We start from the raw sequence: 27,875 nt of genomic DNA on the forward strand, positions 1-27,875 counted from the left end.
CTACACATAACAGAAAAAAATAGCAACAAATCATTTTAAATTGCATCTTAAATTTGCAGTCTTGCAGCCCGTTGATCATTTCTTCACATTTCTTTAGTTGAGTTTATGAATTAAAAAAAAAAAAAAAAAATCAACCAATTCGGCAGGCACCAACAAGGTCATTCCCAAAAAACTATTGATTGAAAGCTTGGCATATTTTGGTGTGGTGTACAGTTTGTCCTTAAGAAATTGAGGAAACACGACAAGTACAACGCGAAGAAGTGGAAAGTCTAAAAACTATCTACAGCAGATAAACAGTATGTGAAAATCATGTCCTTGAGAATGGATGGTTGTCAAGAAGCCACTCTGAAGGGATGTAAACACAAAAGTATATACCAAGTTCTAGAGTATTTAAAAAAATTGACTTAACAGCGTGTACAAAAGAAGTCGGGAGAACGGTACAACAGGGTTTTTAACATATGTCCATATTATGGCCCTAGATTAAAATGTTCTTAAGTTTGTGTGTTAAGAGTACACTTTTGTCGACTCCAGAGGAATTAAAGCCAAAAACTTCAGACCAATACGGTTTTCTCAAATGGAACACGTGACAAGAAAATTAATTTTGAGTTTGTTTTTGTTGCTTTTGCGTGTTGTGGGGGGAGGAGGCAACATCATTGCCAGGGTAGGAAGTATTGAAACCATGCCTTTAAAATAAAACAGTTAGTGTCTATTATTAGTGTCTAACCTGTATGCGACAATACCTGTACTTTTATTTTAAAGGCATGGTTTCAATACTTCTGTTAGGTGACGGCTGTGTGCGGACAGGGATAGGACCCAAGATGCAGACTCCAGAGACAAACTTAAACCAAAACAGCTTTAATGCTGAACGCAAACATAACATAACTGGAAAAAAACTCAAAATAAACCCGGCCAGGCGGGAGGCACCGGCAGCGACGGAGCAGATCAGGAGGCCGGCCGGGCGGGAGGCACTGGCAGCGACGTAGTTCAGGGGGCCGTCCATGACGGCGGCGTAGGTCAAGGAGCCGGCCATGACGGCAACGACGTCCAGTCATCGGCCGGACAGGACATGCAGGACGAGCAGGATGTGCCAGATGTGCAGGCCGGACAGGACGTGCAGGCCCAGACGGCATGGGGACCCCAGGCGCAGACGAAGCTAAACACTCGGAGGCCGGACCAGGCGGCGCCGCAGAGGCTGGGGCCGGACCAGACGAAGCGGAAGCAGACACTGCGGGCGGTGTAGATTTAGAGTTTGCAGGTGGAGCCGGTGGTGGTTGAATGGCCGCACCAGAACCATCAGCAGACACTGGAATGTGCTGGCTGGGTCCTCCCGGACCCCCAGCCGACGAGGCAAGAGGCTGCACGGGCCCCTCGGACCCTACAGCAGAGTCAGGAAGCAGAACGGGCCCCTCGGACCCTCCAGCGGCGACAGGAAGCCAAACGGGCCCCTCGGACCCTCCAGCAGAACCAGTTTGCAGAACAGATGAAGTGGGTGTGATGTCAGAATGTCCAGAGTCAGAATGCTCAATAGTTCTGTTGTGGCGGCGGCCAGAACGCCGTTTCCTTCGGGATGAGGAAACAGGAACCGGTGGAGAAAAAGAGACCACCTCCTCATCCTCTGACCACATAGCTGCCAGAAAAAAGGCAGGTGAACGAGAACCCAGCTGGTGTGGGGAGGGAGAGGAAGTCCGTGGCAATGTTGAGACAGAAGGAGAGTGTGTGTTGTCCTGGGGTAACGGTGGGGAAGATGTAGAGAGTGAGAGAGCAAGCTCACCAGCCTTGACTTGCTCTCTCCAGGCAGTAATGGTGTCATCCAACTTAGTGTCCTTAGCAAACTGAGACAGCTGAGGGTTATGGCGAATGATGGCATCCACTGCATTCAGCCCGACTGCCATAGTCCGTAGATCCCGTGACTGGGCAATGCGGTCGAGCAGGCTTACCAGCCGCTCCGTCTCGCCATTGAACTCCGAGGAAAAGGAGTCTGCAGGGTCCACGTTCTGGTCGCGATCTTCTGTTAGGTGACGGCTGTGTGCGGACAGGGATAGGACCCAAGATGCAGACTCCAGGGGCCCGTTCTTCGTACCTCGCTAAGTAGGTTAGCCGGATTAGATTGTTGACGATTTCGCGTGATCCTGGATCAGTCGGTTCCCCGAAGCTCATCCGGGACTTGCTGTCATAGCAACAGAGCCGTAAGCGTAAACCTGCTCCCGAGCAGGTTTACTTTATGTAAACAGGATTAGATCGCGGCCACGCAGGTATGTCCGCGTCATTCATACGAAAGCAACAGCGATATTCCACCACTGTTTCACCATAAATAAATAACATCAATGTAACTAAAGACAATGCAGCACCTGATCCATTTATTGATTTCACACAGGTCATTTCCTAAAAAAGGGAAATGTACTATTAACATTCTATTACATGTATGTGATTATTACAGATTTAATTCATATTTCAGAGTAGCAATTGTAAATTACTTCGTGTAATCAAGATGAGAGACCACGGCTATAAAAGCGAAGGTGGATTTGGGAAGTCTGTCGCAGCCATGTCCTGTCCGTATACGCGAGCCACCCATTGCGGAAGGTGCAAGATTGATAAGGAGAGTCCTCAGAATTCAGCGTATATTGCGGGACAGACAGGATCCTTTAGCTCAGCGCGACAGTGTGCTCATAGAGAGATATCGATTTTCCCGTGAGGGTATTATTTACTTAACCAACTTGTTGACGAGGGGGTGCAGGACCACCACCTGTCTTTTGTTGCTCTGCCCTTTTCTTGGTTGCTGTTATAAACAAACAGATTATTCCAGGGTCTCTTTCCAAGAGACTAAAAGCAATATAAGTGATAAATATTACCATTCTGTAGAATATTCTTATATTTCACTTTTACCTGTTCCCATGTTCTAGTGGGTCCTGTCGTGGCTCTAATGTGACAGAGGATAAAATATAACATATTATAATATAATGTAATATAATATTGGATAATATAGTGTAATATAATAAATCTACCCTACCGCCTACTGGTGTTGGCCAGAGGGGCCGATGGCGCGATATGGCAGCCTGGCTTCTGTCAGTCTGCCCCAGGGCAGCTGTGGCTACAACTGTAGCTGCCTCCACCAGTGTGTGAATGTGAGAGTGACTGAATAGTGGCATTGTAAAGCGCTTTGGGTGCCTTGAAAAGCGCTATATCAATCCACTCCATTATTATTGTTATTATTAAATTACTTACGAGTTTAATTTGTCAGCAACTTCCTGCCAGCCCTCTCTCCTTGCTTTTGCAGCCTTTGCAGTGTTCCCTTGCGTTCTGATTAAACTCTGAAACTCCTGAAATCCCTCACTCAAGAGTTCTTGCTCTGCTGCCGAAAAATACCGAGCCGAGCGCGCTCCTTCGACATTTTCGCCGACCAATCAGAGGGTTGCCGATCAATGTTTCTACTATCGATGCGTAGCCCCTTTTACGACACCCAGTGATGTCACATTACTGCGTCCAGCTGTACTAATCGTCAACAGCAGGTGTGTTCGGGGAACCGGATTAGCGCGCTCACGGTTAGCGCGATGATTTGATCTTGGATGTGTCATTTGATCTTGGATGTAGTAAGCGACGTACGAAGAACGGGCCCCAGAGACAAACTTAAACCAAAACAGCTTTAATGCTGAACGCAAACATAACACAACTGGAAAAACTCAAAATAAACTAACACCAGTGGACTAGCAAAACACACAGCAAAATAAACAGTAGATCACGACATGGATACAGAGAAACACAGGGCTTAAATACACAGAGGGAGCAATCGGGGAATGAGTAACAGGAGGGAAACACAGCTGGGGCAAATCAGGCCTAACGAGACCAGGGGAAGCAAAACCAGACACATTAACATCAGACATGGACTTCCAAAGTAAAACAGGAAACATAACACAGACTCACAGGCAGGCACTAAAACAAAGGGAACAGAGACGTGGGACCAGGGCAGACACAGACACTGACTGGACGTGGAAATACAGCAGACAGGAAAGACAGCAACAAAGGAACAAAGACAGAAAACCAAAACACTAAAACTCTAACCAAACCCCACCCAGAGGACCTTAACTAAGAAAAACCCGTAAAGCAAAGCTAGAATATAATGAAATAACAAAATCAAATTACCAAAAACACAAAACACTGGGTCACCGACCCAGGAACCCTAACAACTTCCTACCCTGGTCGTACCTCCGGTTCCCACTGACACTTGGAAAAATAAGTGTTGCGAATGTGAAACAAACACAAGAGAAGTTTTCTGTCCTTCAATTGTTCTTGTTCTGTGCTAGATATTTTCATTTTTATATGAAACTTTATTGTTTTGTTATTTCAATATAGGGTTAAAGCTTATCATCACTTATTTTTGTTTTTGAAATTCTCTACTGTTACTGTGATTGTAACTGCTCACGAAAGTGTAAAGAACAACATAGTTTATTTGCAAACATTGCTTATTTAATCTGTCCAAACTCCAAAGTGTACTTTGAGTAACACGACAGTTGTTATTATTCAGTGGAACATTCGTTTTCTTTAATATATTTTTTTATATATAGCATGTAAAGAAAGGCTTTTGGAAACAGCACAGATCATTGAACTTAATTTCGCTCTTTGGATCTCTTGACATGAGCGTTAGGTATTTTATTTTGAAAACAAAAGCGGAACTCGTTTCTTCTTGCGGATCGTTTTCACACTCAGACGGAAAGTCTGCTCCTCAGATGAGCTTGGACCATGGGGGAAGCTACAGCTGGATGGAATCTTTTTCTTCAGCCGACACAGTGAGAAAAAGTAACACTGACAACGTGTAACAACCGAAAGTAACGCCGACACGGAGCAATAATGCTCTCACACATTCAACAAGTAAACGAAGCAGTGGAAGTTTCTTCTGCCAAAGTGAAATAACCCACAATCCGCAAGAGGTAAGTAAGTTTAAAGTTCAGCTGCGTGTTCTTTGTGTGGCTGCTGTGCACGAGTCAAAGGTCTTTTTGTTTTTTTGTTGATTATGTTCCGCTTCGAAATTCAGATGTAATTCTTTCCGCCAAGAAAAGCCGGCAAACTCACAGTTTCTCTAACAAAGCAGCGTTCTGTGAATCCTGCGGGACGTGTTGTACAGCTTAAACACCACCTGTCGCGCGGCGTTTTCCTGTGCCCAGTCCACAGAAAGCCTCCGTACTTATTTCACGCATGTTTAGAAAATACACGGTGTTCAGTGAAAACACACGGAGCAAACTATGTCATTTAGATAAGTCTTCAATCTTATAAATAAATAAATAAATGTGCAGTATTTACAGTAGCCCCTGCCTTCAGCCCATTATCAGCGCTTCCCTTCAGTCCGCGGTCAGCACTCCTAATTAAATACAGATTTATCGATGCATTTTGATGTCTGTTCATAACGTGTTTTCAGCGTTGTTTCAAGTTGCAGGGATATAACGAGTAAGATTACTTATCATAAAGTAGTTAATGGGTCCTTCTACGTTATTACTGGGAAGGAGTTCGCTACAACAAGTACAGCAAAATGAGCTCTGAATGATCATGTAAATTTGTTCTCCAAACTCACGTAGCCCGAAGCATCAGAGTGTTATTTCAGCTCGGCTCACAGATCCACTCGTGTGTTTTGTGGCTCACTTGTCTCCCCCCCCCCCCCCCTCTTTGGCTGCTGAATGTTTCTAGCTCACAGGCTGGCATATTGTCTATTGTTTACATGGTAATTGGACTGCTGTCTAAGAGTTCTAGCTGTGTAACCGTACTCATCATCCTCAGCCTATAACATCATATCATCCTTCTCCTGACTGTCTTATTTTCCTTGAAGAAGGTTTGTGTGTGGGGGGGGGTGGGGGTGGGGGAGTATTTCCTGGTACCGGTCAGGATCCTGGTTTTCCAATCTCCTCAGAAATCTGCTAATGTGCTTAGTGCTCAGGACCCGAAGCAGTTGCTGTACCTCAAACCTGAGTCACAGGGCAGGAATTCAGTTTGTTGTTGGAGTACCACAGTTATGAGAAGAGATATAGAAAATATGTATTTTAATTCTTTAAATATGCAGAGAGAGGTATGATTGTGGTCTTTGATGAAGCGTCACCATCACAGAAAACCACTCTCCTTCCACTTAGGTAAATATAGGTAAGTATTTCTCATCAGAGGCTGGAAAAGCAAGAAAAGGGAGTTTCTCTTTGAGGAATGAAACCAGTTCTTTCAGAAGTGCTTTCATACCAGAGTGTGACATAATAAAGAACAAGACGCCAATCAGTGTGTTACTGTCATTCTGACTTAATTTAGATATTGTTGACAGGTAACTTGACATTTCATATAGGTCCTGCTGGTCCCACTCTTGTCATACTGAAGCTAAAACCTGGTTATAACAGAGTACTTACTGCCAGAAATAGGACTGCTTAATTATGGCAAAAAAATCTGAACTATTTCTGTCATTATTACAATCCACATTACCCATTATCAGTGTTGTCCTCGACCCTCATCCCCATGTCTTCCATACTGAACAAAAGCCCAGGTAAATACAAGTTACTGCTGTTAAGCAAAGGTTGTACTAGCAACTCTTTCTTTAACCGGGACACCAGGGCAGAGGCCATGCAGACTTTGAGTGTTCTTCCTTGTCCTGCGTGCGTTCTCTCTGGCTTCCTGTCACAGTCCAAAGACCTGCAAGTTAGGTTAATGCTAAATTATCCGTTAATGTGCGATAGATGAAGTGAACAGAATAAAGTAGCATATGAATATATCTTTGAATATTTTTTCTCATAGCACTCCAAAGCACTTTTAGTGGTCACTAAAAAAGAGCTAAATAAATGCCAGTCCGTTTCCAGATTTAAGCTGTGATGACATTAGGCCTCATCTGCAAGCATTTACCTTCAACTTCCAAGAAGGCACAAGTCTGCAGTCACATTAACAGACGAGATTCTGTTTCAGTGTTCTTTGCTAACTTAGGTCTTTAAACAAGGCAGGCAAGTGGCAGTGCTTTTGAAACCTGTACAGAATGGCTCTGCCTTCAAACAATTCTTGGACTTCCAAATATTTAAATTTGCATTTTTACCAGTGCTTAGCTAAAAGGTAAATGGACTGATTCTTATATAGCGCCTTTTACTCTCCCGGACTACTCAAAGCACTCTATACAACATGCCACATTCACCCAATCACACAAGCACTTTCTTTCTATGCTTAGTGCTTCCTAACTTCATTCATACACATTCACAGAAACTTGGGGTTAGTATCTTGCCCAAGGATACTTGACATGTAGACTGGTGAAGCCTGGGATCGGACCTTCCAATCAGTAGGGGACAGCAGGGAACCTGTAGATGTCTGCAGTACTATGTCAGATGCTGCATAATTAGTGGTCAGGTATGTTTAGTGTATAGAAAATATACATAGTGTACTTATGTATACTCTTATACATAAGAGAAGGTGTGTTGGTTGAAAATAATGGGGACAGAACCTGTATTGTTGAACCTAAACTGTTTACTCGTCACATGGTAACCTAAAAAGCTGACGTGCAAAATGATTATATTTTTGCATATCAGCGGGCGTACATATGAAAGGTAAATTGTACTTTTCTCCTCAGGTTTCAGAGAACTTTTTACTAGATGGCACGCTACCGATACTGATACCGATATCATAAATTTGGATATCTGCCGATACCGATATTAATCCGATATAGTGTATTTTATAGTCAATAAAACGGTTTGTTTTTTATCTTGCTGCATTTTGTATAAGTTCATACTCAGGTTTTAAAAAACAAAACACTAAAGCTATTCTGTTATACCTGTATGCAAAAACACACTGCACCCAAAATATTTCATAGTTCAGCAAAACTGATCAATCTAATAAACTTGAACCTGCACCATCCTCCCTATTCTGGTATTCTAAAAAGTACGTAGTGGAAATATTAAACAACTTAATTAATAGGGTTGCCAATGTCAAGCAAAAAAAATTTGAACCACCCCCCACCTCATGATGCTTCATCAACGTAATCGACTTTAATGCACGTGTAAAACAAATGCACAGAAATCAATTATATTTCTACAATAATTACATAAATTCAACATCTTTCTTCAACAGAATTGCAGACTGCACGGATGGTACCTTCCCAAAGGAAAAAGTACTGTAGGTTCTAGGGTACCTACTAGGGTATATATTAGACTCATAGTTACTATATACAATAATGGATTTCTATACATTTTGCATCAGATGAAAACTTTGGTTGTAAGATTCAGATATTTTTTTTTTAACTAGACATGAGAATAATAAATAAAAGTATTTCTTTGTGCCCCCCTCTCCCTGTTAATGCCCTACCTGGCCCCCTGGCAAAACTTTGCTAGACGCGCCCCTGCACAGTTACCAGCTGTCAGCTACGTAGAAAAGATCCTGGTGTAGAAAGTAATATTAAATACATTCTAACAACAGCTTATCAAGCTAAACCAGCTGCTGTTGATTATTATTTTGGACAACAAAAGGGGCATTAATAAACGTCTTTGCTATTTAGTGCACAATATTTGAATAAACTAACAACATCCACCAACATAGAACTGTGGCAGTCAGTGCAACTGAGGTAGGTATTAACATCAAGTCTAAGACGACTCGCTTAATGGAGCCTATTTAGAAAAAGTGAGTGGCAGGTTTTTTTTAAGAAAAGTAGCTTTTCTGCATGATCAGCAGCCAGCCTGTTTCTGTTTTCATCTATAATGTGTGACACTGAGCTAAAAAGCCTGTCACTTTCCACACTGCTACATGGGGCTGAGAGGTATTTATGGGCCATTTTAGCCAAAGTGGGGAACCTGATTTTGTTGACACCCCAGTACTTCAGAGGACTGTCTTCACGAGGGCTCGGGGCCTCTCCGAGGTACGTGTCGAGCTCAATGGCAGCACCTGCTGCCAGCGGCTGTGCTGCCTGGGGCTGCTCCTTAGCGATTTCGTCAAATACAGTGTCCAGACTGCTGCTAGTGCTGGCCTGGGCCTTGATGAACAGTTTAGCAGGAGGTTCTGCAGTTTCTGCCCGACTCCCCTCTGCCTCAGCTCTGGACATCATCTGCAGCTCCTGCTTCAGGTGCAGCTTGGCCTCCGGAGCAGTGTTGTTGGAGAAGAAGCGATCTTTATACCTGCACAAAATTCATGAATGTATTAATATGTGGAAAAATAGGACTGATTTTAGTTTCCCCTAAACCACTGTCACAGATGCCAGCCATTTGACTTTCTGGTAGTAATAAGGGAAATATATTTCATATTATATATATTGCATACATTTGTATTTGTGTATTTTAGTTACAAAAATATAATATTTTCAGATGGAAATTAATCTTACATTTAGTGCTGTAGTTTATCATTGAATACCTATAGCACACAGACTTTACCTTGGGTCAAGTATGGTGGAGATGAAGTCTCGACGTCACTGAAGCGCTTCGTGACAGCTGCCTGTAAGGTTGCTTTCATTGTCTTGACGCTGTGGTCCTCGTCTGTTTCTCTGTTTAGAAGTCTCACTAGCACAGTCACAGCTGGGATGACATCAGAGGCTAGTGCGTCGTAGCTGCTCACTTTTTTAGTTGGTTCCTCAAAGGGGGCGAGGATGGCAACAGGCGTCTCCATAAGAGCCCATTGGTGAGCGGCGAGATAGTCAGGGAGTTCGTGCTCGGACACATACACGCCCAGCACTCGCTTTTGCTCTATGAGGGACTGGAGCATGTAATACGTCCTGCTGCGGTCTCTTTATTGGCTGGTTGAGCTGTCCCTGAATGTCCTCGAGGCGGGAGTAGACTAAGGTGGAATGTTTAAAATGCCCAACTATTTTCCGCCCCACTGCTAAAGCATCAGCTATGCTCCTCTGTGCTAATAAGCCCTCACAATTATGTGATCTAACAGTGTACCATTTCTTTTACATCACAGAAATGGTTGTAGCTCTGGGAATTACCCAGTAATGACAAAATATTTCCCAACTACTTACAAAGACAGCTTGCTTCCTGCAGAAAAAAAATACTGCGAGAGTACACTGTTCATTAACCTTGTTTCATTCTACTTTTAAATACTCTAGGAACAACAAGTAGGCCTGCAGAGCGAGAGCGAAGTGCTGTAATAGGGTGATATGGTACTACAAGGTCATTAAGATAAGATGGGGCCTGATTATTTAAGACCTTGTATGTGAGGAGCAGGATTTTGAATTCAATTCTGGACTTAACAGAATGTTGACCCTGTGCTAACTTGCATATGACAAATAAAACTGAAAGCTGAAAACAGTTTATGTCTTAACAAGCATTTATCAGCGTGTTGTGCGTCAGACAGCACAGCGGGGCTCTGTGTGTGCACTGATGGGTCAGCCAGTAGGAACATAGAAGAAATCTGCAACATACACTTTCAGAGAATTTCAGTGAGATGTGAATGTCACCATTTGGCTAGCAGCTACTTTGATCAGCTGTTGGCTCAACAATAAAAAGACAGACTTATGGGCTGCAGAAAGTCTGTTACCTGTGAAATTTCACACACTCACTATCCTACAGTTGTAACATGCAATGGAGCCAACTGAACCACTCTACTTTTTTGGGTACACAGCAGCACTGTATCCACAACACAAACGAATCCTGTGCTTATTTAGACAGGTGAGTGACTCATGGACTTGTTCTCCATCAGAACTGAAAGCACACAAAGTTCACATCTGGAGCTAACCGGGTAGAGGATACGTTGAGCCTGAGCTGTGATTTAAGTCAGGTGTTGCGCCATCAGCACTTTTATTGAGGTGCTGTTGAATTTGGTTAAGCATACTGGGTGTGAGTGGTGCAGTGCAAATACTTTGACAGCAGACTGTGGTGTGTTTGTGTGTGTGTGTTTACACAGTCTGGCTGCAGAGAGCTCTCTTCTCAGTTCAAATGTGTGTTTGTGCAAGTTGGTGATCTCTGTGCTGTGGGACAGGTTTCCATGGAATAAATCTGTGCCCTGTGGTGAGGGGACACACCCTGCTAATGTAAAGAGGAGTGCACTCGCACACTTTTAAAAGCTAAACTTAGCCTTTCTAAGTGGAAGTAACTACATGGCTGCCAGCGTAGCCCATGACCTACAGGAAATCCCATCAGATGGAGGAGAAGTGCTCAGGAATGGCATGTGGACATTTTTTTTTCTTTTTTGGCCAACTTGGTCTACTACTTAAAGTACTGAGAGCCATTCTGTGCACAAGTTTCCTTCCTTTTCATAAAATAGCCAGTGATTACAAGGAATGAGTGGAATTGTCTTCTTCATAACAAATTGGGAAAAAACCTGAATATTTTTGTGAATGAGTAAACATACTTCTGGAGTTGCCCAATAGTCATTCGGAAGTGGAAGCTGTGGAGATGCTAAGCTTATGTCTGTCAGGGATAAAGAGACTGGAAGGTGTTGGCTTAGGTTGTTGGCAGCTATTAAGCTTTGAAAATAAGATGCTAAAACGAGTCACCAGATATCCTTTGCAGCTGTTAGTGCGTTTGAGTGGGCTGTTCAGTCTGTGTGTGGAAAACACTGCATGCCAGTGATGCACCACTGATTTATGATTTCCCTGACTTTTCCAAATATTGCCTCCCACTGCTCAGTTGCTGTAGGTTGGTAGGTAATGATGCTGGATACCACTGTCATACACAGTAAGTTGGTGAAAAATGTTGAAGGAGTTTTGTATGTGAAGCCAGGTGATATTTTGATGGCGCTACCTCAGCTGAACCCCCCACCTAGGGTCAAGGTCTGGGACTGTGTGTGGGATTTTTCCCCCCCATTATCAACAGGATGATAATGAGGGGAAACGGAAAGGAAACAGACACCAACCTGAGTAGTGTTTGTTTTTGAGTGTCTCTGAGCACCAGAGAATTGTGACTTGTTGGGAAATAGTAACCGAACACATAATGGTGAGTCATGTGGCACTGCTAAAAAGACACCTATGAAAATGAGTGTTGTACAGCTATATGTTAGGCTGGGAGGGTGGGAGCTTCTTGTGGTTTTAAGTGTGAACAGTAAGCTTCAGTAGTCCACTCAGTTCCTTTATGTCTCAGCACACATGCTCAGACATACAGGGACCTCAGACTGCTCTGAGGTAGAACACTAATAGGGTTCGTGCACTTGGTGCTTAAAAATACTGCAAAAGATGGTAGATCAGCTACAAAAAGCAGTATTAACTCCATGTAATGTATTCACTGTGAGGCTCTGTATTGAACCGATTGGTCAGTTATGTGAACACATGAATGTCATTTACTCTTCTCAAGGTCTCTTGGGACAGCATACGCATTTTTCACTTGAACTCAGACACACAGAAATATGACCATAACATTTCTTCAAAGGTTAAGATAATCTGGAGGAGGAAAGGAAAACAATGAATGTCTGAGATTTTTGAGACCTCAGGCAGCACTGTTTAAAGTCAGGCCTGGTCCTGTAGTGGTACACGCTGGGCTTCTAAACGCTTCTGCAGTCAGTGAACACATTTAGTCACTCTTACCATAGTGGTCTAACACGCTGTGTTAAAAAGGCTGGTACAAGTATTATGTAGTAGCAGCTATGCTAATACCAGGACCCTGAACGCAAAACATGTGATAGAGGTGTAGTTTTCATAACAAAAGCCAGGCTTTTGTTAAAGGATATGACTCATCTCAGTTTGTTTCCCTCTTTCAGGCATAGTTGTGGATTCCAGCATTGCTGAGCTGGTGTTTGCTGCACTTACGTTTGTTGGCTTCTTGAGTGTGTTTCATTTTTTCTAAAGATTAATGTGGACGTTTACATCACATCTAAACTCTGATGTGTCTCTTTGAACAAATGGAAAAAAAAATCTAAGGTGTCTACAGGTATGTCACATGGTTTGTATGTGTTGCAGCTCTGCAGCTGATGGCTGCTTTACTGTAAACATGACACAGTGACACACACGTATGATTCACGTTTTCATTTCCACATGTTCTGTTGTAGTAGTTTACTCGCCGACTTTGTTAAGCCCCATTTTCCTGGGAACCGTGCAGCATGTGACTTACTGTCACAGAGTGTATGTACGGACTGGTAAAGAAGAACACCAAATATAGTAACTGGAGGAAAATGACAGATGATTCCTTGCTTGTCATCAATGTCATTTCATTAAGACGGAGATTTTGGAACTCTTGACACTGAAATGTTGACGATCTATTGCAAAGCCCATTCTCAAATCAGGGTTATGATTTGTGGCCATAATTTATGGATTTTCCATAAACCATAAAGTACTGTTTTCAAAAGGAAAAAAACTGCAATGAAATACTCCGTGTGTGTTCAAAAGATCCAGAACTTACATTAGTTCCAATGCAGACTTCAGCAGGTGATCAAACAGCTCGTTTCCTTATTCCTCATTCTTTTTATTACTTAATCATCTGGCGTTAACATATTGCACCACTGTTTGTTTCTCACTTTGTGTAATTTATGCATTCCTTCTGCTATTTATTATTCTGGGGAACTGGCAGTCTGTTTATTTTTCATGGACTGACAACCAGCCTTCCTGTTTACTGGGTTTGGACTGTGTGTGAATCACACACTTGCAGCTTGCACACACAATCACAAACACATCTTACTATAACCCCACCTGCTGCTTTGTTTTCACATGAGGACTTGACCCAACAGAGCCCCGATAGATTTGTGAGGAGGAGAGGAGAAACGAGGCATGCTGGGAAAAACCAAAACAACAAAAAACAGTGAGGTCGCATGCCTTCTGTGAATCTTTAGCTGTGCTTGCTTTCCAGGAAAGAAACCTGTTTTTCTCAAGGTTTCTCAATCAATGTTTGCCAATTTTCTCAAGCCAAATAAAAAAGAAAAAAGAAAATTAATAGTAATAAAAGGGAAATCTGATGCTCTGGTGTTGTTGTTTTTCCAAAAAAAAAAAGACTTCTCCCCTTGGTTCAACATCTAGATGTCTCATCAGTGCATCCTGTCCTTGTTTATTTTATCCCTGTGGTTTGGTCAGCTCCATTCACTGCCAGCACCATTTAGTTTCTAGCAGTGAATCTAAAGGATCTGGTTTTTAAAAATGGTGAGACTGTGTTGTCCTAGCAGAATTGACATGAGGAAACATGTCAGGCAACACCAACCTGACATGGTGCACTACATGTCATGGCTTGAATTAGTGAAGGTGGGTCCAGGCTGTTCTATCACTAAATGATCAGTGTTACAGAGAAGCTCCTCGTGGATTAGCTTATATGTGACTTCTTTGTCCATGTCACTGTTGGGCTGCTCTAGAGTGCATGCGTCATTGTTTAAGACGGTCTGCATAGTTTTACGTTCATAAACTGTCCAAGAGTCCCTCAAATCAGATGTTCGCCAAGTGATTCCTTTTTGTTAAAAATGACCAGATCATTGTTCTTTTCAGATGTTGGAACCCTGACCCCAAGAGATGGTATCTGCTTGACTCAAATTGTTTTTCAAGGCTTAAAGGGTAAAAACACCTCAGTGGGGAAAACCAGCCTTAGGCTCTGTCCATGCTTACCATGATGGAGCTTCAGATATCTTAAACACTACCACTAGTGGGGTAGTGGACGCCCAACCTCACTCTCTTGGCAAAGTTCCATGTCCTTAAACTTAGAGTAGCTCTGTGTCATCACAGCTCTGTTACCAGGATTGTTATGGACAGAAGTTCTTGTTGCCTCAGGATTACATGTATAGATTACATATAATAGTTTTCTATACATTGCATTCCCTCATGTCATATATGTCTGAGGGCATCAACAGTTAGACGTTTGACCTCTAGCTCGAGTAGGGCTGTTCGATATAACGATATATATCGGATGACGATATGAAAACGTCCATCGTTTCATTTTACGCTATTGTTTGTTTCGTCGTGTCGCAAAATAAACTGTTTACGGCAATATTTTTTTCATTGTTTTGATGGTCACTGTAGTGGCTATGTTAATTAGTTAAAGTTCTCTCTTTCTCTTATATTTTATATAACCACACTACAGACAGACAAGCGTTTGTTTTTATGCGTTGTCGTTAGCAACAACGACGGTAAAACCACCGCGTGTCCGCTTGTTCCACATAATCTTGAGTCCAGCCGCAGACTCAAGATTTATGCTTTCATAACAGCCTCTGTTCAAGCACTCTGAAGAGGAAAGGATTTTGGGTCAGCTAGTGGTTGCTGGTGTTTTCCTCTTACTCATGTGTTTCTTTAAAGGGAAGGACTGCAATGTGTTTGCATGCCACTCACAGCTGGCTCGTATCAGCTGCTGTAAAAGGATCCGCCACAACATCTGTGAGAAGCGTGCCTCTGCGTATGCTCGTGCGTTCAGTCTGTTTAAAAACACAAACAGTATTGTAGGAAACACAAATCTGCTTTGGAATTTGTTTTGAGTGAAATGTTTTTCAGAGTATAAGACCTAAAATATGCATGTTGCTTAAGATAGAAATTATTTTAAAACCATGATTAATGAGGAGTGAGGTAGAGCAATACCAGTTGGATAGCCCTCAATAAATCACACCATCATTCATCAGTTAGTTTTTTTGAAAAAAGTAAAAATAGTTTGATTAAATATGCAGCAAACTAAGAAATCAGGAAGGAGACAAATAATTTTTCACAACACTGTAAAACTTTCTGCAGCAAGAGTACAGAAACTAGAAAGAGATATCAGCTTTGTCCCATATTTAAATCACAGTACATATGTACATAGTACCTTTATATCCCAAGAGAACATGTGCTCTAGTATGTATTTGTGCTAGCAAGTGAAGGAAAGTGAATCCTTAATTTTTCGGGCTGTTTTCTGAGCTGGGGTTGTTTCCTTCCACACACAAGCAGCCTTAATTTATTTCAAATGGTTTAGAGGAAGACAATGAGAAAAAGTGTGGTGGGGAAATGGTGTTTCTGAACGACTGAATCTCCTTTGTTTGTCTCTAATGTTTGTGTGTGTTTTTTCCCCTCCTGCATAGACGGCTCAGCAGACAGGCGCACAGAGACGACCACAGAGGCAACATGTCTACAAGTAACATCAGTCTGCCCTCCAAGCGGGACAGCAAGGGCAGTTTCTTCAAGGTGTGTGCCACTCTGAGCAGTCAGAAACATCCTTACAAACAGAGCTGCGCTCAGCACGCTTCAGGTAGAGACGGTCCCTCACTGTCTCTACCTGAAGTTTTTGAGGAAGAAGTTGCAGTCAGCATCACGTTCATCAGACCACGAGAAATCAGGCTATTGTCAAAATTTCCTACATTTCCTACTAAAGAAATTCTGACTGACGAAGAAATGAAGAAAAGCAATCACTTTTCTTTTTCATAGACATTTATTTATTAGGGGAATTTCATTAAGACTGAAATCAACTTTGTGAGAAAATCCACCCTTAATTTCCTTATTTCGTCTTACACTTAGAGCAACAGAGTGGCACAGTAACTCTGGCACTGACGAGATGTGATAGTTGTCAGATAAAGTACAGTAAAGTAAAATTTAATTGGATGTATTTGGAAAAAAGGGAACAGTCTTGTCTCAGTAACCCCTGAGACAAGACTTGTGGGGTGAGCAGAGTTGTTAAATGGTGTCATTATGACCCTAAATTGACAATTTCATTACACAAATAAAAAAGATGTGATAACGCTGGAACATAAAGCAGTGTCTCTGCCTGTGCAGCGCAACAACAGGAGTACTCTACATCTGACCTGAGTGCACGAATAGTTCATAAGGTTATTTGTTTAAATGCTCATCTCAGTTACTGAAGACCGTAGAAGAAAAAAATTGCACTGCTGTGAGTCAGATTTTAATTCAGAAACACACAGTTTGGTCCTTTTGGCTCGATTAGACCTTTAAAAAGATGAATTAACTGAAATCTATGAAGTGCATATTTAGTTTTTCCCAACTTGTGGCCGAACTTTGTTCTGGTGCGCTCCTGCAGAACTGTGCTCTGTGAGTCCTCCTCACCACTCCCAACAGTTTCCCACAGTGTTCAACATTGTATTATTATTTGTAGATAAATTATTTTTACTATTAAATCAATATTTCATCCTAAATTTAATAGGACATGCTTTGAAAATGTTACAAGGAGCAACTCTTTGTATTCGAAGCTTTGTGAGGTCTGAAGAGAGTCGCTGTGGTGCTGAATCCACTCCACTGCTTCTCACAGACAACGCTGTTTTTAACACTCGTTAAAAGTGTTATGTTGTCTGGGACTTTCAGGCCTTTTAATTACACCTTTAATAAATCGTACTGATGTAGAGCGGAAATCACTGTCTCGGCGTTTGCACGGCATGCAAGTGTATGGAGTCTGTTAGGACAGGTGTCCATGCGGTGAGGGTGAAACGGTGACTTCAGCACACATGCATGTGTGTGGGTGTGTGGTAGGTTCTCCTTTGTTAATAGCAGCCCTGCACAATTGCATGCAGAGTGTGTCACTTGCTGTAGTTGAGGTTTTTTGTTAGTGCCAAGCTTTGAAGTCATTACTGCTTTGATGTGAGTCAAAGTTGTAATACAAGGCCGTGTGTGTGAGTGTGTGTTTAAGGCAGGACTACAGCTAAGCTGCTGCAGGTGTTAGCATGTTGTGATAACTGGCACTGATGGTTAACACTTAGAAAATATCAGCTTGTCAGTGTTTGAAACTAGAGGTGAAATAGTGCAAAGTTTATTTTCAGTAGAGCGTAGAAGAGTGGCTCGTCCTGTTCAGACGTTTCTGAGAAACATCACTCAGTGTCAGCTGGTGCTCAGCGAGCCTCTGTTGATCAAGGGTGTCTGATTGGGTCTAAACCAATGCAGTCATTGGTCTAAATGTAATACCAAAATAGTATCACATTTCACATGCTTTTTTACAGGGGTTTAATAAAAATAGTGATATTGAAAACTAAAACACTTTGTCACTGGAAAGTGAGATGCATTTCAGTTTTATTTATTCAGTGCCAAGTCACAGCAGCAGTCGCCTCAAAACATTTAAGAGTAAATCCTGTAAAATCAGGTTTGCCAGTATTTGGATCTCAAAACTGAAAAAAGATCGCCAAGGCCAGATGAATATCTCGCCAGGTGTCAGGTCTTTGTGTATTTTCTTATCCTGATTTTGTTCTCCACGTATCCAGTTTCTTCTTTTAAAGACACACTTCACACCAACTTTCTAGCTAATAGCTCTTTGGTAATACTCTTGTTGGTGCATGTTTGTCACACTGTGTAGCTAATTACAGAAACGAGACAGGCAGACAGGGTGCTAATAACAAACTACCTAAAGATACATTTTAAAACTGGTTCCTTGACAACTTTGTTATATGCAAACACGACACTGGTGCTGGCACCTTTGTTTGAATTATTGCAAGAAATTCTGCTTCCATGGAAAATACATTCAAAGAAATAAGAACTGGTTCAAGACTTTTGCACACTACTGTATCTACCTACAAACATTAGTTGGATATTAATACAATAATATTTTGATATATTCTAAAACATAGGACAAAAAGCTTTTCTTATACTTTGATGCCAGTCATATTATAGAGAGACAAATCAGTTATGATTTATAGCAAAAATCAAAAACCCATTGTGATCCTGCTGAAATACAGTTGAAATGTCTACATTTTTATGTCTGTAGCTCAAAGAGAAGTGCTAGAATATTCTAGGCTGTTGTCTGAGCCAGTGTGGCCTGGCTTTCTCTTAATATGCATTCTGCCCCCTTAAATTTGGTAGTTAAAGCTGCTTTTATTGCTTGTGGCGCTGCAGCAGCTGTTTATTTTATTCATCTGGTTTAGGAAATTTATTTCTTTGTTTAGCATTTATAATTTGTAAATGGTCATTTTTTCAAACTGATTTAAAGCTACTACATCTTATTATTACCATAATAAATGATATTAAATTGGTACTTTGATTGGGGGGGGAGGGCAGGGGAACATCTGTGGCTTCATTGAGAAAGTGTTGTCTTTCTAAACGTTGAGGTTGTGAACCTTAAATGTTCCCCTTAAAAAATGAAGGAGTCAGATATTTGATTTCCTCTGAAACGGCTGAACTAAAGGTTTCCTCACCCTGCTGAAGCTGCTGATGTGAGGTTGCCCAACAGAAGCTGGACTGGGAAGTGAAACCAATGACATCAGTGACACTCTGACGAGGGTCAAGGCCAGACTGACACAAAGAAAAAAGAAGGTAGAATTTGTGTCAAATTCTCATTTGACACATTTCAAAATCTAATAAATTGTCAAACAATTTATATGGAAAGACAAATGGGGGGTGTTGTAATTTTATAAATAGGCTCTTTTGATTGGATGTGTTCCTGGCCTTAAGTGTCTGCTGCCAGTTTACCCGTTAAGGGTAGTTTCTGTCTGATCTGAATGTTTCCTTTCTGTTCTTAATACTTATTGTCAAGGCCTTATAAAAAGCATTATTTGATGGGCATACAGTGCTCATGAAGCCCTAAAAGATGCTTATGATCGTATATAGAAATCTTTTATGGATTAAAAATATTCATAAAAGCCTTTAGTTTGTTAAAATGGTTTATTTTTTCCTAAAATTAACGAGGCATTGTTCTTGCTTTAGAGCCAGTGGCTTTAAAAATGTGCAATAAGTTATAATTAGCTGTTACTGAGGCCATAGTTAACCTGCAGAATAAAGTCAGTTGCGCAACAAAGAAACAAAAGAAAGTTCAGCACAGACACAATTTAAAGTCTTATTCACATATTTTATGCGTATTTTATGGTTTGATAGCTAATACAGTTCATGTTTAACGATTCAAGATGCAGTGTGTTAAATCAGTGAGCTAGCTCATAGCTATTATGAAAACAAGATAGTTGGTCAAAAGAATGTGGCTCTCTGCTCTTGTGTGTCTGTACATTTTCTTTCTCAGTACGATTTGTCTAGAAGTGGAAAAACAGCTGACAGGAAATACAGAAAAATCAAATATGTATGTGTGTGATCACATGAGTGCTGTCGCAACTGGCATTTAAAAAGCTGATGTGTGGGTCTTTTTTTAGTACATTTGATCGACCTTTTTGGTTGTGAAATGTTTGTGATCAGGCATCCACATAACTTCTAACTCGACTAGATGGAAGTTGGATTCTTGCTTGTTCCCTCTTGCTCTGGGTTAAATCTCTTTTCAGCAACCAGACTGGGCGTTTTACACTTCACTTGTTGCCAAAGTGGAGCCCAGCAAAATAAAATACTTATACTTTTAGTTAAACAGTTGGGCAATGTTGAGGACTAAACTGCTGGTTTAAATCAAACATCACATGCATAAGCATCAAATAATTACAATGTGGCCATTCAGACAACATGCAAAATGTGTTTGTTTTCAAGTTACTACGATTCAAACCACGTTATATTGATACTGTGTTGTGGTTAAGAAGATTTGAATGGTGAACAATACAGATCTCTGTGGAACCTGTATGGACATGAAGATGTTCCAACATGAACACAGACACAAATTGTTTCCTCTGTAGCAACTTTGGTTAGTTAATGGGAAGTGGTTAAATGGGAGTAGACTGTCTTGCAACCACAAACACGTACTTCTACTTCTCCTGAAGAGGATTTGCATGGACGAATGCCATCCTTCGCTTCTTAAACACATCCTAATAAAATAAACATAAACTAAAGCTGACTCTAAGCTGAACCATAAAGTTCTTTCCCAGTTCTAAAACATCCTTTGAAAGTCAGGATGTCCTCACTCCCAAGAGCCAAAGGTCGGATTGATCCTCACAAAGAGTTTGCACCACAGGAAACGCAGCAGAAGCACTTTGATCATCGAGTCTTTGTCTCTGTGTCTGTGCAGCTCATCGACTCATTTGCCTGGGAGATCGGCACTCTGAAGAAGGTGATGGGGAAAAACACGGAGCCTGTGGGAGGAGATCAGAAGACAGAAACACTTGTGGGGTGAGCTCATGCTGTGTCTGTATTAAAGACAGTTCCTAAATTGTGTGTCTGCTTGTGCTTGTATATCTTTAGATTTCTTCTGGTGTATTTCTCCATGGCTGCCAGCAGAGAGCGCTCCTAGCAAACCTTTAGGTCTTGATGTGTGAAATGTGGTGATATCGGCACAAAGATGCCACTGAGCAATGTCAGGAGTCAGCTTGACAAACAGGAGCTGCTTTGCAGTGCGTGTTTCTCACTCGTCTCTCAACTCTGAAAAAAACGTCTCTGAACAAACACCTGATTTGCTTGTGAACATGCAGCACTCACCTGTGGATCTAGTGTAAAGTTTCATACCTTAGCTGGAAGGTCCAGTGTGGACTTCAGTGATTAATTCCTCTGAGAGACGGTTTCTGTAGAATTCAGAAAGTACCGGTTAGTTATTGAGGAACCGAGAAGGAGGTTGATAGGCCCTGCGAGGCACACTGTCTGTGTTGGAATAATTGAAACTAAATTTACTGAATTACTCATAGCCTTTTTTTAAACACTATGAACACTTTGAGCATTAAAAGTGTGCGTGGGCATCTTAGCATATAGTGAGAGCTGGAAGAACTGTGTGTAATCTCAGTAGGGGGCTTTACTGCATTAATAAATAACATAAGTAAATATGTGAGCTTCTGTTGACTGTTTTCAGAAATACAAAGTTAAAAGATGTCTTGAATGTTGTGCAAGCAAACTAAAGGCTGGGTGGCACTGAGTGCTTTAGCTTACAAGCCCAAGTATTCTTCCACAACTTGTTTCTCCTCTACAGTTTAAACCTTACATTCACAGCTAAAATACCAGTTAACCTAGCATGCATGTCTTTGGACTGCAGGAGGAAACCAACAAAGACTCAAACCATAAATGTTCCTACAGGGAGGGAACCATCACAACACTGGATAGCCTACTGATGCTTCACAACAAGAGTTTAGAAATAAAGGCTTTCTCTTGATGAGTTGGAAACGGTTGCATCAGCTTTCTGAGCATAAAGTCTACAGTGCTGTAAAGTATTTGCCCCCCTTCCTAATTTCTTTTTTCTATTTATTTATTTATTTAGGACAGTGCATGTTAATGAACATAAATGTAAAAAAAAAAAAATTACATGAATGTAAACATACCAGATTATAGCCAAGGGCTAATTTCCATCTGTTGTCCTTAAGCATAAAAATAGACATAATAATTCATAAAAATTCATCATTCATTCATAATAAAAACTCCATCACCAAACTTACACATACACACCATTCTGTTCCCAAATAAAACATTAAAACTATACAACTCATACATGATCACACACTTGATTTGTCCATAACCAGTTTTTAACCTTTGCCTTAAACAAATTGAATGTCGAGCATTCTCTAATGGGTTGAGGAAGACTGTTCCACAGATGTCCACCCTGGACAGAAAGGACGTTCTGCCCAAATGCTGTCCTTCTGTGGGGTATAAACACGTCTCCTCGGATTGTAGCTCGAGTGGTCCTGTCTGAGCTTTCTTTATGCCTAATGAACTGCTTTAGTGGTGGTGGAGCAAGAGAGTGTAAGACTTTATATATTAAACTCACTCTTTTAAGTTTCACTAAGTTATTGAAGTTCAGTAATTTATGTTTTTTTAACACATGACAGTGGTGGTGGGAAGTCGGTTTTTTGTCGAGTAGTTTTAAACTTCTTTTATAAATGTTTTCAATAGTTTTAAGTGTTGTTGGACAAGCAAGTGACCAGGACGTCAAACAATAGTCCATATGAGAGATGATCATTGAGTAAAAATAAGTTTTTTGTTTTGTTTTCTTAGGTTTACTTTTACTGCTAGAAAGTTTCTAGTAAATTTCATTAAAGGGAACTGTGAAAAAGGAAGTCGAGGCGTCATTTTAGCCACACTTTGGGGATTTTTGTCTGCGTGGGCGCGTTCGATCTAATCAGTCCACCTTTGTATCGTTCTTTATTTGAGTTTATTGCCAAGGAGCAGCTCATCTACAACATTTTACTACTTTTTAACTATGTCAATAAAAAACTATTTTTAATAAATACCAGTTTTGTTGTGGATATAATAATAATAATAATGATGGATTGCATTTATATAGCGCTTTTCGAGACCCTCAAAACGCTTTACAATTCCACTATTCATTCACACACTGTTGGAGGCAGCTGCAGTTGTAGCCACAGCTGCCCTGCAGACTGACAGAAGCGGCGCTGCCATATCGCGCCATCGGCCCCTCTGGCCATCACCAGTAGGTGACGTGTCTTGCCCAAGGACACAACGACCAAGACTGTCCGAGCCGGGGCTCGAACCGGTAACCTTCCGATTACAAGACGAACTGCCAACTCTTTGAGCCACGATCGCCCTTTGATATAGAACCATGTGAGAATGTCTCTGAACATGCCTTCAATTCTGAAATATGTTCAAATGTTACACGTTAAAATAAAAATTCTGCGTGTTTTTTTTGTGGTTTGTGTAGCCGGCCACTGATGCTTGATTTTATGTGTTTGTTTTTCCAGACTGGGGGAAGAAGTGGGAGGCCTCTTCCTGCAGGCCTCACCTTGTGCTGGCATTGGTGGAGGGCTGGCCGGTGCCAGAGACTCTGGCTACGACTCGCTTCACCGACGCGTCAGCGTCCTGGACAGACTGGTGCATACCCATACTGTGTGGCTACAGCTGGGCCTTAGCCACGAGGAAGCCATGCACATACTGCAGAACGAGCAAGCTGGGGTGAGGCAACAGCTGCCACTGCGGCTTCCTTCTTTCCAACACTGCTAACTTACCTGGAGGCTCTCACTTTGGATTAATAGTTAATGTTTAATACAACAGAGGCATGAAATCACAACTAACATGGCAAACTTTTTCTTTTCCTCAATAAAACCAGTCACAATTGTAGTAGTGTATTGTTTGACCGCAGTCAGCTTATATGCATTACAACAAGATCACTCACTCAACAACATGATGGGAGTCACTTTTTTGAGTCTTAAAGAACTCATTTTGCAAAAAACGTTTTAAAAAAACAGTAAAAGTATCTCTGCCATGGTCGGTGTTTGTCTGTTTTTAAAGAAAATATTTTGGATAATTGGGACCAAAATGAAATGATATTGCCGATACCCCACCTCTCTGCAAGATTCCATCCAAATCTGTGTTTTTTAAAATAGGATAGGATATTTTTAGCCTCTGATAACAGTAAATATACAGCACTACACGTCCATTGTTGTGTATACGTTTTGTAAATATAGGACGCGTCTGGATGTTAGGACATTCCTTACAGTATTTCCAGCTCTCTACAAAGCACAGCTGAGTCAGCAGAACATGAAGAATGACCCAGTTTTTGTGCAAACATTAACTGGATGTGTTCTCTTTCCTTACCCATAGACATTTGTGGTGAGGAAATCAGCCAGCCTGCAGAAAAAAGTCATATCTCTACGCATGGATAAAGACTCGAGCGTTCCTGTCAAAGATTTCCCCGTAAAGGAGAGCCAGTACAGTAAGTGTTTGTTTTTCTCTGCTATTTTTAGCCACTGAGATACACAAAGCTGTCAGTCACCAGCAGCAACAGGCAGAGCTGTTAATAGTGGAATGATGCAAGGAGAGGAACAAAGAATTTACAGGGGTAATTCCTCTACTGGATACTTTTAGGCAGTACCAGAACTCTTTGAATAGAATGGTTTAATTATTTTGAGGACTCTGAAAAGGTCATTTACTGTCCATTACTGAACAGAAATCAGAATCAGAATCAGAATCAGAATACTTTATTGATCCCTGGGGGAAATTATTTTTTGTTACAGTGCTCCATTTTAAACCAACATTAAGACAAGACAGACAATACGCTAACTAAGAATAGTACAATATATACATATATATACATACATACATACATAAGTCACTTATAAATAAATATTTGGAAAAGAAACATGTGTAGTTGTAGCAGCAAACAGTGTGTTAAGTGTGTTGAGTTTATTGCCAAGGAGCAGCTCATCTACAACTTGTTTAGATGTTTTTGGTGACAACATTCCTCATGACTCACACCTGTCTCATAACCAGCTATTTGAGTAGACAGGCAGTATCAGCATTTCTGAAGGCTGAAGGCCTAAATCTAAAATTGAAAAAAAGAATCCCAGGCCTAAACGACACTATAAGCCACAGAGACTCAGGTCGAAGATGAACACAAGAGCACCTTCCAGCTGCCAAGTTCCCACGCAGGACCACAGCACTCACAGCAGGGCCGTCATCAGAGATGAGCTCGGCAAATAGCAGACAAGCCTGTAGTAAAACCCTAATACTTATGTCTTCAAAATATGTCACAGGCTTTCATATATTGTTTGTTTCGCTTTATTTCTGTGCTCACTTCTTCCTTCCCTGTCACTCTGAATAAGTGTGTTAGTGTTGCATTTTCAGCCACATAAAAAGTGGGATTTCCCAGACTTCCAGAATGCATACAGTCTACTTCTTGTACCTGTCTGTTGCCATCAGTTTCTGTCTGCACTGAACTGGAATTTCCAAATGCTTACCCGGCAACAGAATGTGCTGAGTGTGAATCTCAGCCCTGCTAAACTAAAGAGACAGTGACGTTTCTCTTTGCACCTGCAGAGAAAACAATGAGCACAGTGAGACAGAACGTCTTCTACTGAGCATTTCCATCGACTGTAATACTCTCTGTGATCTCAGTGATTTGCAGCAGTAATAATGAGTTACTGTTTTTTTAACACCTGATGTTTAAAGACCACTTTCCTGTTCCTCTAAAGTGACTTTTCTTAAGCTGACATGCATCGAGACATTCTGCAATAATCTGGAGGACAAACAGAAATGCAAACAGAAAGAGGGCTGGATTCACCCCCTGAGCAGCAGTTGCATACCTCCAAAACTTGCGCTGTTATGGAGTTTTTCCACTTTACCCCTGCACTGCTGTCTGGAACTGTTTTTTTTTTTTTTTAAGTAACCGTTAGTGGTATTTTCCATCTGGTGCGACTCTAAGCTCACACTAGCCACATTGGGCAGGGATAGCTCAGTAGGTAAAGTGGTCGCCCCATGATCGGAAGGTCGGCGGTTCGAATCCACTTAACGGCTACCCTGAGGTACCCCTGAGCAAGGTACCGTCCCTACACACTGCTCCCCGGGCGCCTGCTTAGTGGGCTGCCCACTGCTTCACTGAGTGAATGGGTCAAATGCAGAGAAAAACAAGTAATTTCCCCATGGGGATCAATAAAGTATCCATTATTATTATTATTATTATTATTATTATTATTATTGTCCACTGCATGAAGAGCTGGCCCTTGATTGAGCTGTGATAAACATTTGGCAAGCAAAGCTGCAGGTGTTGCAATAACAGTTTAAAACATTAACAGGAGCGTTCTACCTGGGAGGGAATTCTTCCATATGAATCATTTGCTCTGTAACGAGTCTGTTCTGTGGCCTGTTTAAACCCGTGCTCTTTAACAGAGAATTGGGATTAATGGACTTTGATAAAGGTATTTGGGCAGGTATCCTGTGATGAGTGGTGTGGGAATGTGCTACCAGGCCTGCTGTCATTGCTGTAATGACAGGTAATAATAAGGGCTCTTTTCATGTGTTAAAGTCAATATTTCAACAAGTAAAAGTGAAATGACTGAAGGAAGATTTGAAGTCCCAGAAAAAAGAGACGTGTACATGTCGGCAGGTTTGGTTTTAACCCACTTTCCTTCTTTCCAGAGACTGTATATGATGTCTTTGTCTTACTGCATTCTACTCAGAGTTTAACGCGTTCACCATTCGAAGATCTTGGTCATGTTTAGTTCAGTGCCCGGAGCTTTGACTGTGTGCCAAGTTGTGAGCAAACAGCCTTCTTGATTCGTGTATTACCGACAACATGCGTGCTAAGGATTTCCTTCTTTGTTTTCCAGCATGGTGTTCTTTTACAAACTAATGAGTCAGTAAGTCGAGGAAAAGTGCTCACACACTGTCATTCTCGTTGCTGTTGTTTGTATATAGTTTGTAACCTTGTGGGGATTCCTTTGAATTAAGGGACTATAAAGCAGAATTGAACCACACTTTGCATGCACTGACTTAAAACATGTGAATGTTTTGCTTTGCCTCATTGGCCTTTGTTGCTGCAAACCGTTTTAAAAAGACTGAGCTGTCTTTTTCTAATGCTTTTTGCCCTCTGATGGTTTCCTTCGCTGGACTGATCATGTGCTTCTGTTTTCCTACAGCTTTCTCTCTAGAGGGATCAGGACTGAGCTTTGCAGACCTTTTCCGCCTCATGGCCTTCTGCTGCATCAGCAGGTAAAGTCACCATACCATCATTATTGCAAACTGTTAGACATTCATATTTCAGCTGTTAGCTTTAAAGCACATATCTACTGCTTCTGTTTCTGTTATTTAAAAACCATCATCACAAAACTCAAGAAAGAAGAACTACTGACCCAGTTACAGTCCCGAGTCAACCAAAACACACAATCGCTCCAGTTTGTCCTCTGGCTTCCCCGTGGTCTCCTTGTGGCTGGATATGTCTGAAACACCTCATCTAGGTGGCATCTTTGTCAGACTCCCAAACCACCTCTGCTGGCTTCTTTTGATATGGAGAAGCAGCAGCTGCAGTCTGAGCCCGCCTTGAAACGCTGAGCTCCTAACTCTGCATCTGACGAGGAAGCTCAAAAGTTCCACAGCCTGTATTCACAATCTGCTAGCAGTTCATAATATGGGTAAAATGCTTATGCACTGTTGATTGTTCAGATATGTATTGACCTATCTATTGCCTGCTCTGCACGGGGGTCGCACAACAAATGTTCTGCTGAAGCATTCCTCACAGGACATCCTGGACATTGAAGTCCGAAAACACTCCTGGTGTCTGGAATTGCTTCATTATTACTGGATTATTTGCATAATGTTTGTTTCTCAGACAAAATCATGTTCATTCAGTCCCATGAACAAATTTACGTAATCTTTTTGTTCAGAATCCTCAGAATTTGATATATAACCGATAATACCCAAATTTCAGACTTTTGAATGTGAACCATAATTCAAATTTGGATTCCACACTCTATAAGACCTGTTGCCACTGATTTTCTGTCCAGTTCTTAAGTAATTGCACCAGAGCAAAGGAGCGGATTAAGAATAGCTTTCTGACAGCCTCAAGTCGATTTCTGATGAGACTATG

The 27,875-nt window shown here is 41.4% G+C and overlaps 2 protein-coding genes across 2 annotated transcripts in view; one reads left to right on the forward strand and one right to left on the reverse strand.

Moving 5' to 3' along the window:
- The first annotated feature begins 4,667 nt into the window (after positions 1 to 4,667).
- Positions 4,668 to 27,875, forward strand: part of LOC113035054 (ras and Rab interactor 2-like) — a 42,848-nt gene continuing 19,640 nt past the window's right edge. The window contains exons 1-6 of the mRNA XM_026190309.1: positions 4,668 to 4,922; positions 15,868 to 15,970; positions 20,649 to 20,749; positions 23,257 to 23,467; positions 24,116 to 24,227; positions 26,929 to 27,001. Coding sequence (XP_026046094.1) covers positions 15,911 to 15,970; positions 20,649 to 20,749; positions 23,257 to 23,467; positions 24,116 to 24,227; positions 26,929 to 27,001 — 557 coding nt within the window. The 5' untranslated portion in view covers positions 4,668 to 4,922; positions 15,868 to 15,910. The remainder of the gene's footprint in view (positions 4,923 to 15,867; positions 15,971 to 20,648; positions 20,750 to 23,256; positions 23,468 to 24,115; positions 24,228 to 26,928; positions 27,002 to 27,875) is intronic.
- LOC113035056 (zinc finger BED domain-containing protein 4-like) lies at positions 8,383 to 10,042 on the reverse strand. The gene is made up of 2 exons (XM_026190316.1): positions 9,354 to 10,042; positions 8,383 to 9,101 (listed from the first exon to the last, which is right to left on the reverse strand). The coding sequence occupies exons 1-2, from the start codon at positions 9,679 to 9,681 to the stop codon at positions 9,046 to 9,048; spliced, it is 384 nt and encodes a 127-aa protein (XP_026046101.1). The 5' UTR covers positions 9,682 to 10,042; the 3' UTR covers positions 8,383 to 9,045.

Source organism: Astatotilapia calliptera, chromosome 13 (genome assembly GCF_900246225.1).
Source record: "Astatotilapia calliptera chromosome 13, fAstCal1.2, whole genome shotgun sequence".
Taxonomy (NCBI): Eukaryota; Metazoa; Chordata; class Actinopteri; order Cichliformes; family Cichlidae; genus Astatotilapia; species Astatotilapia calliptera.

What these genes read in the sequence shown, in the direction of transcription:
- LOC113035056 (XM_026190316.1), bottom strand. Translation starts at nt 9,681, where the DNA reads ATGCTCCAGTCCCTCATAGAGCAAAAGCGAGTGCTGGGCGTGTATGTG. An exon ending in TCCACCATACTTGACCCAAG is followed by an intron (nt 9,102 to 9,353) that starts GTAAAGTCTGTG and finishes AATTTTGTGCAG; the next exon opens with GTATAAAGATCGCTTCTTCT.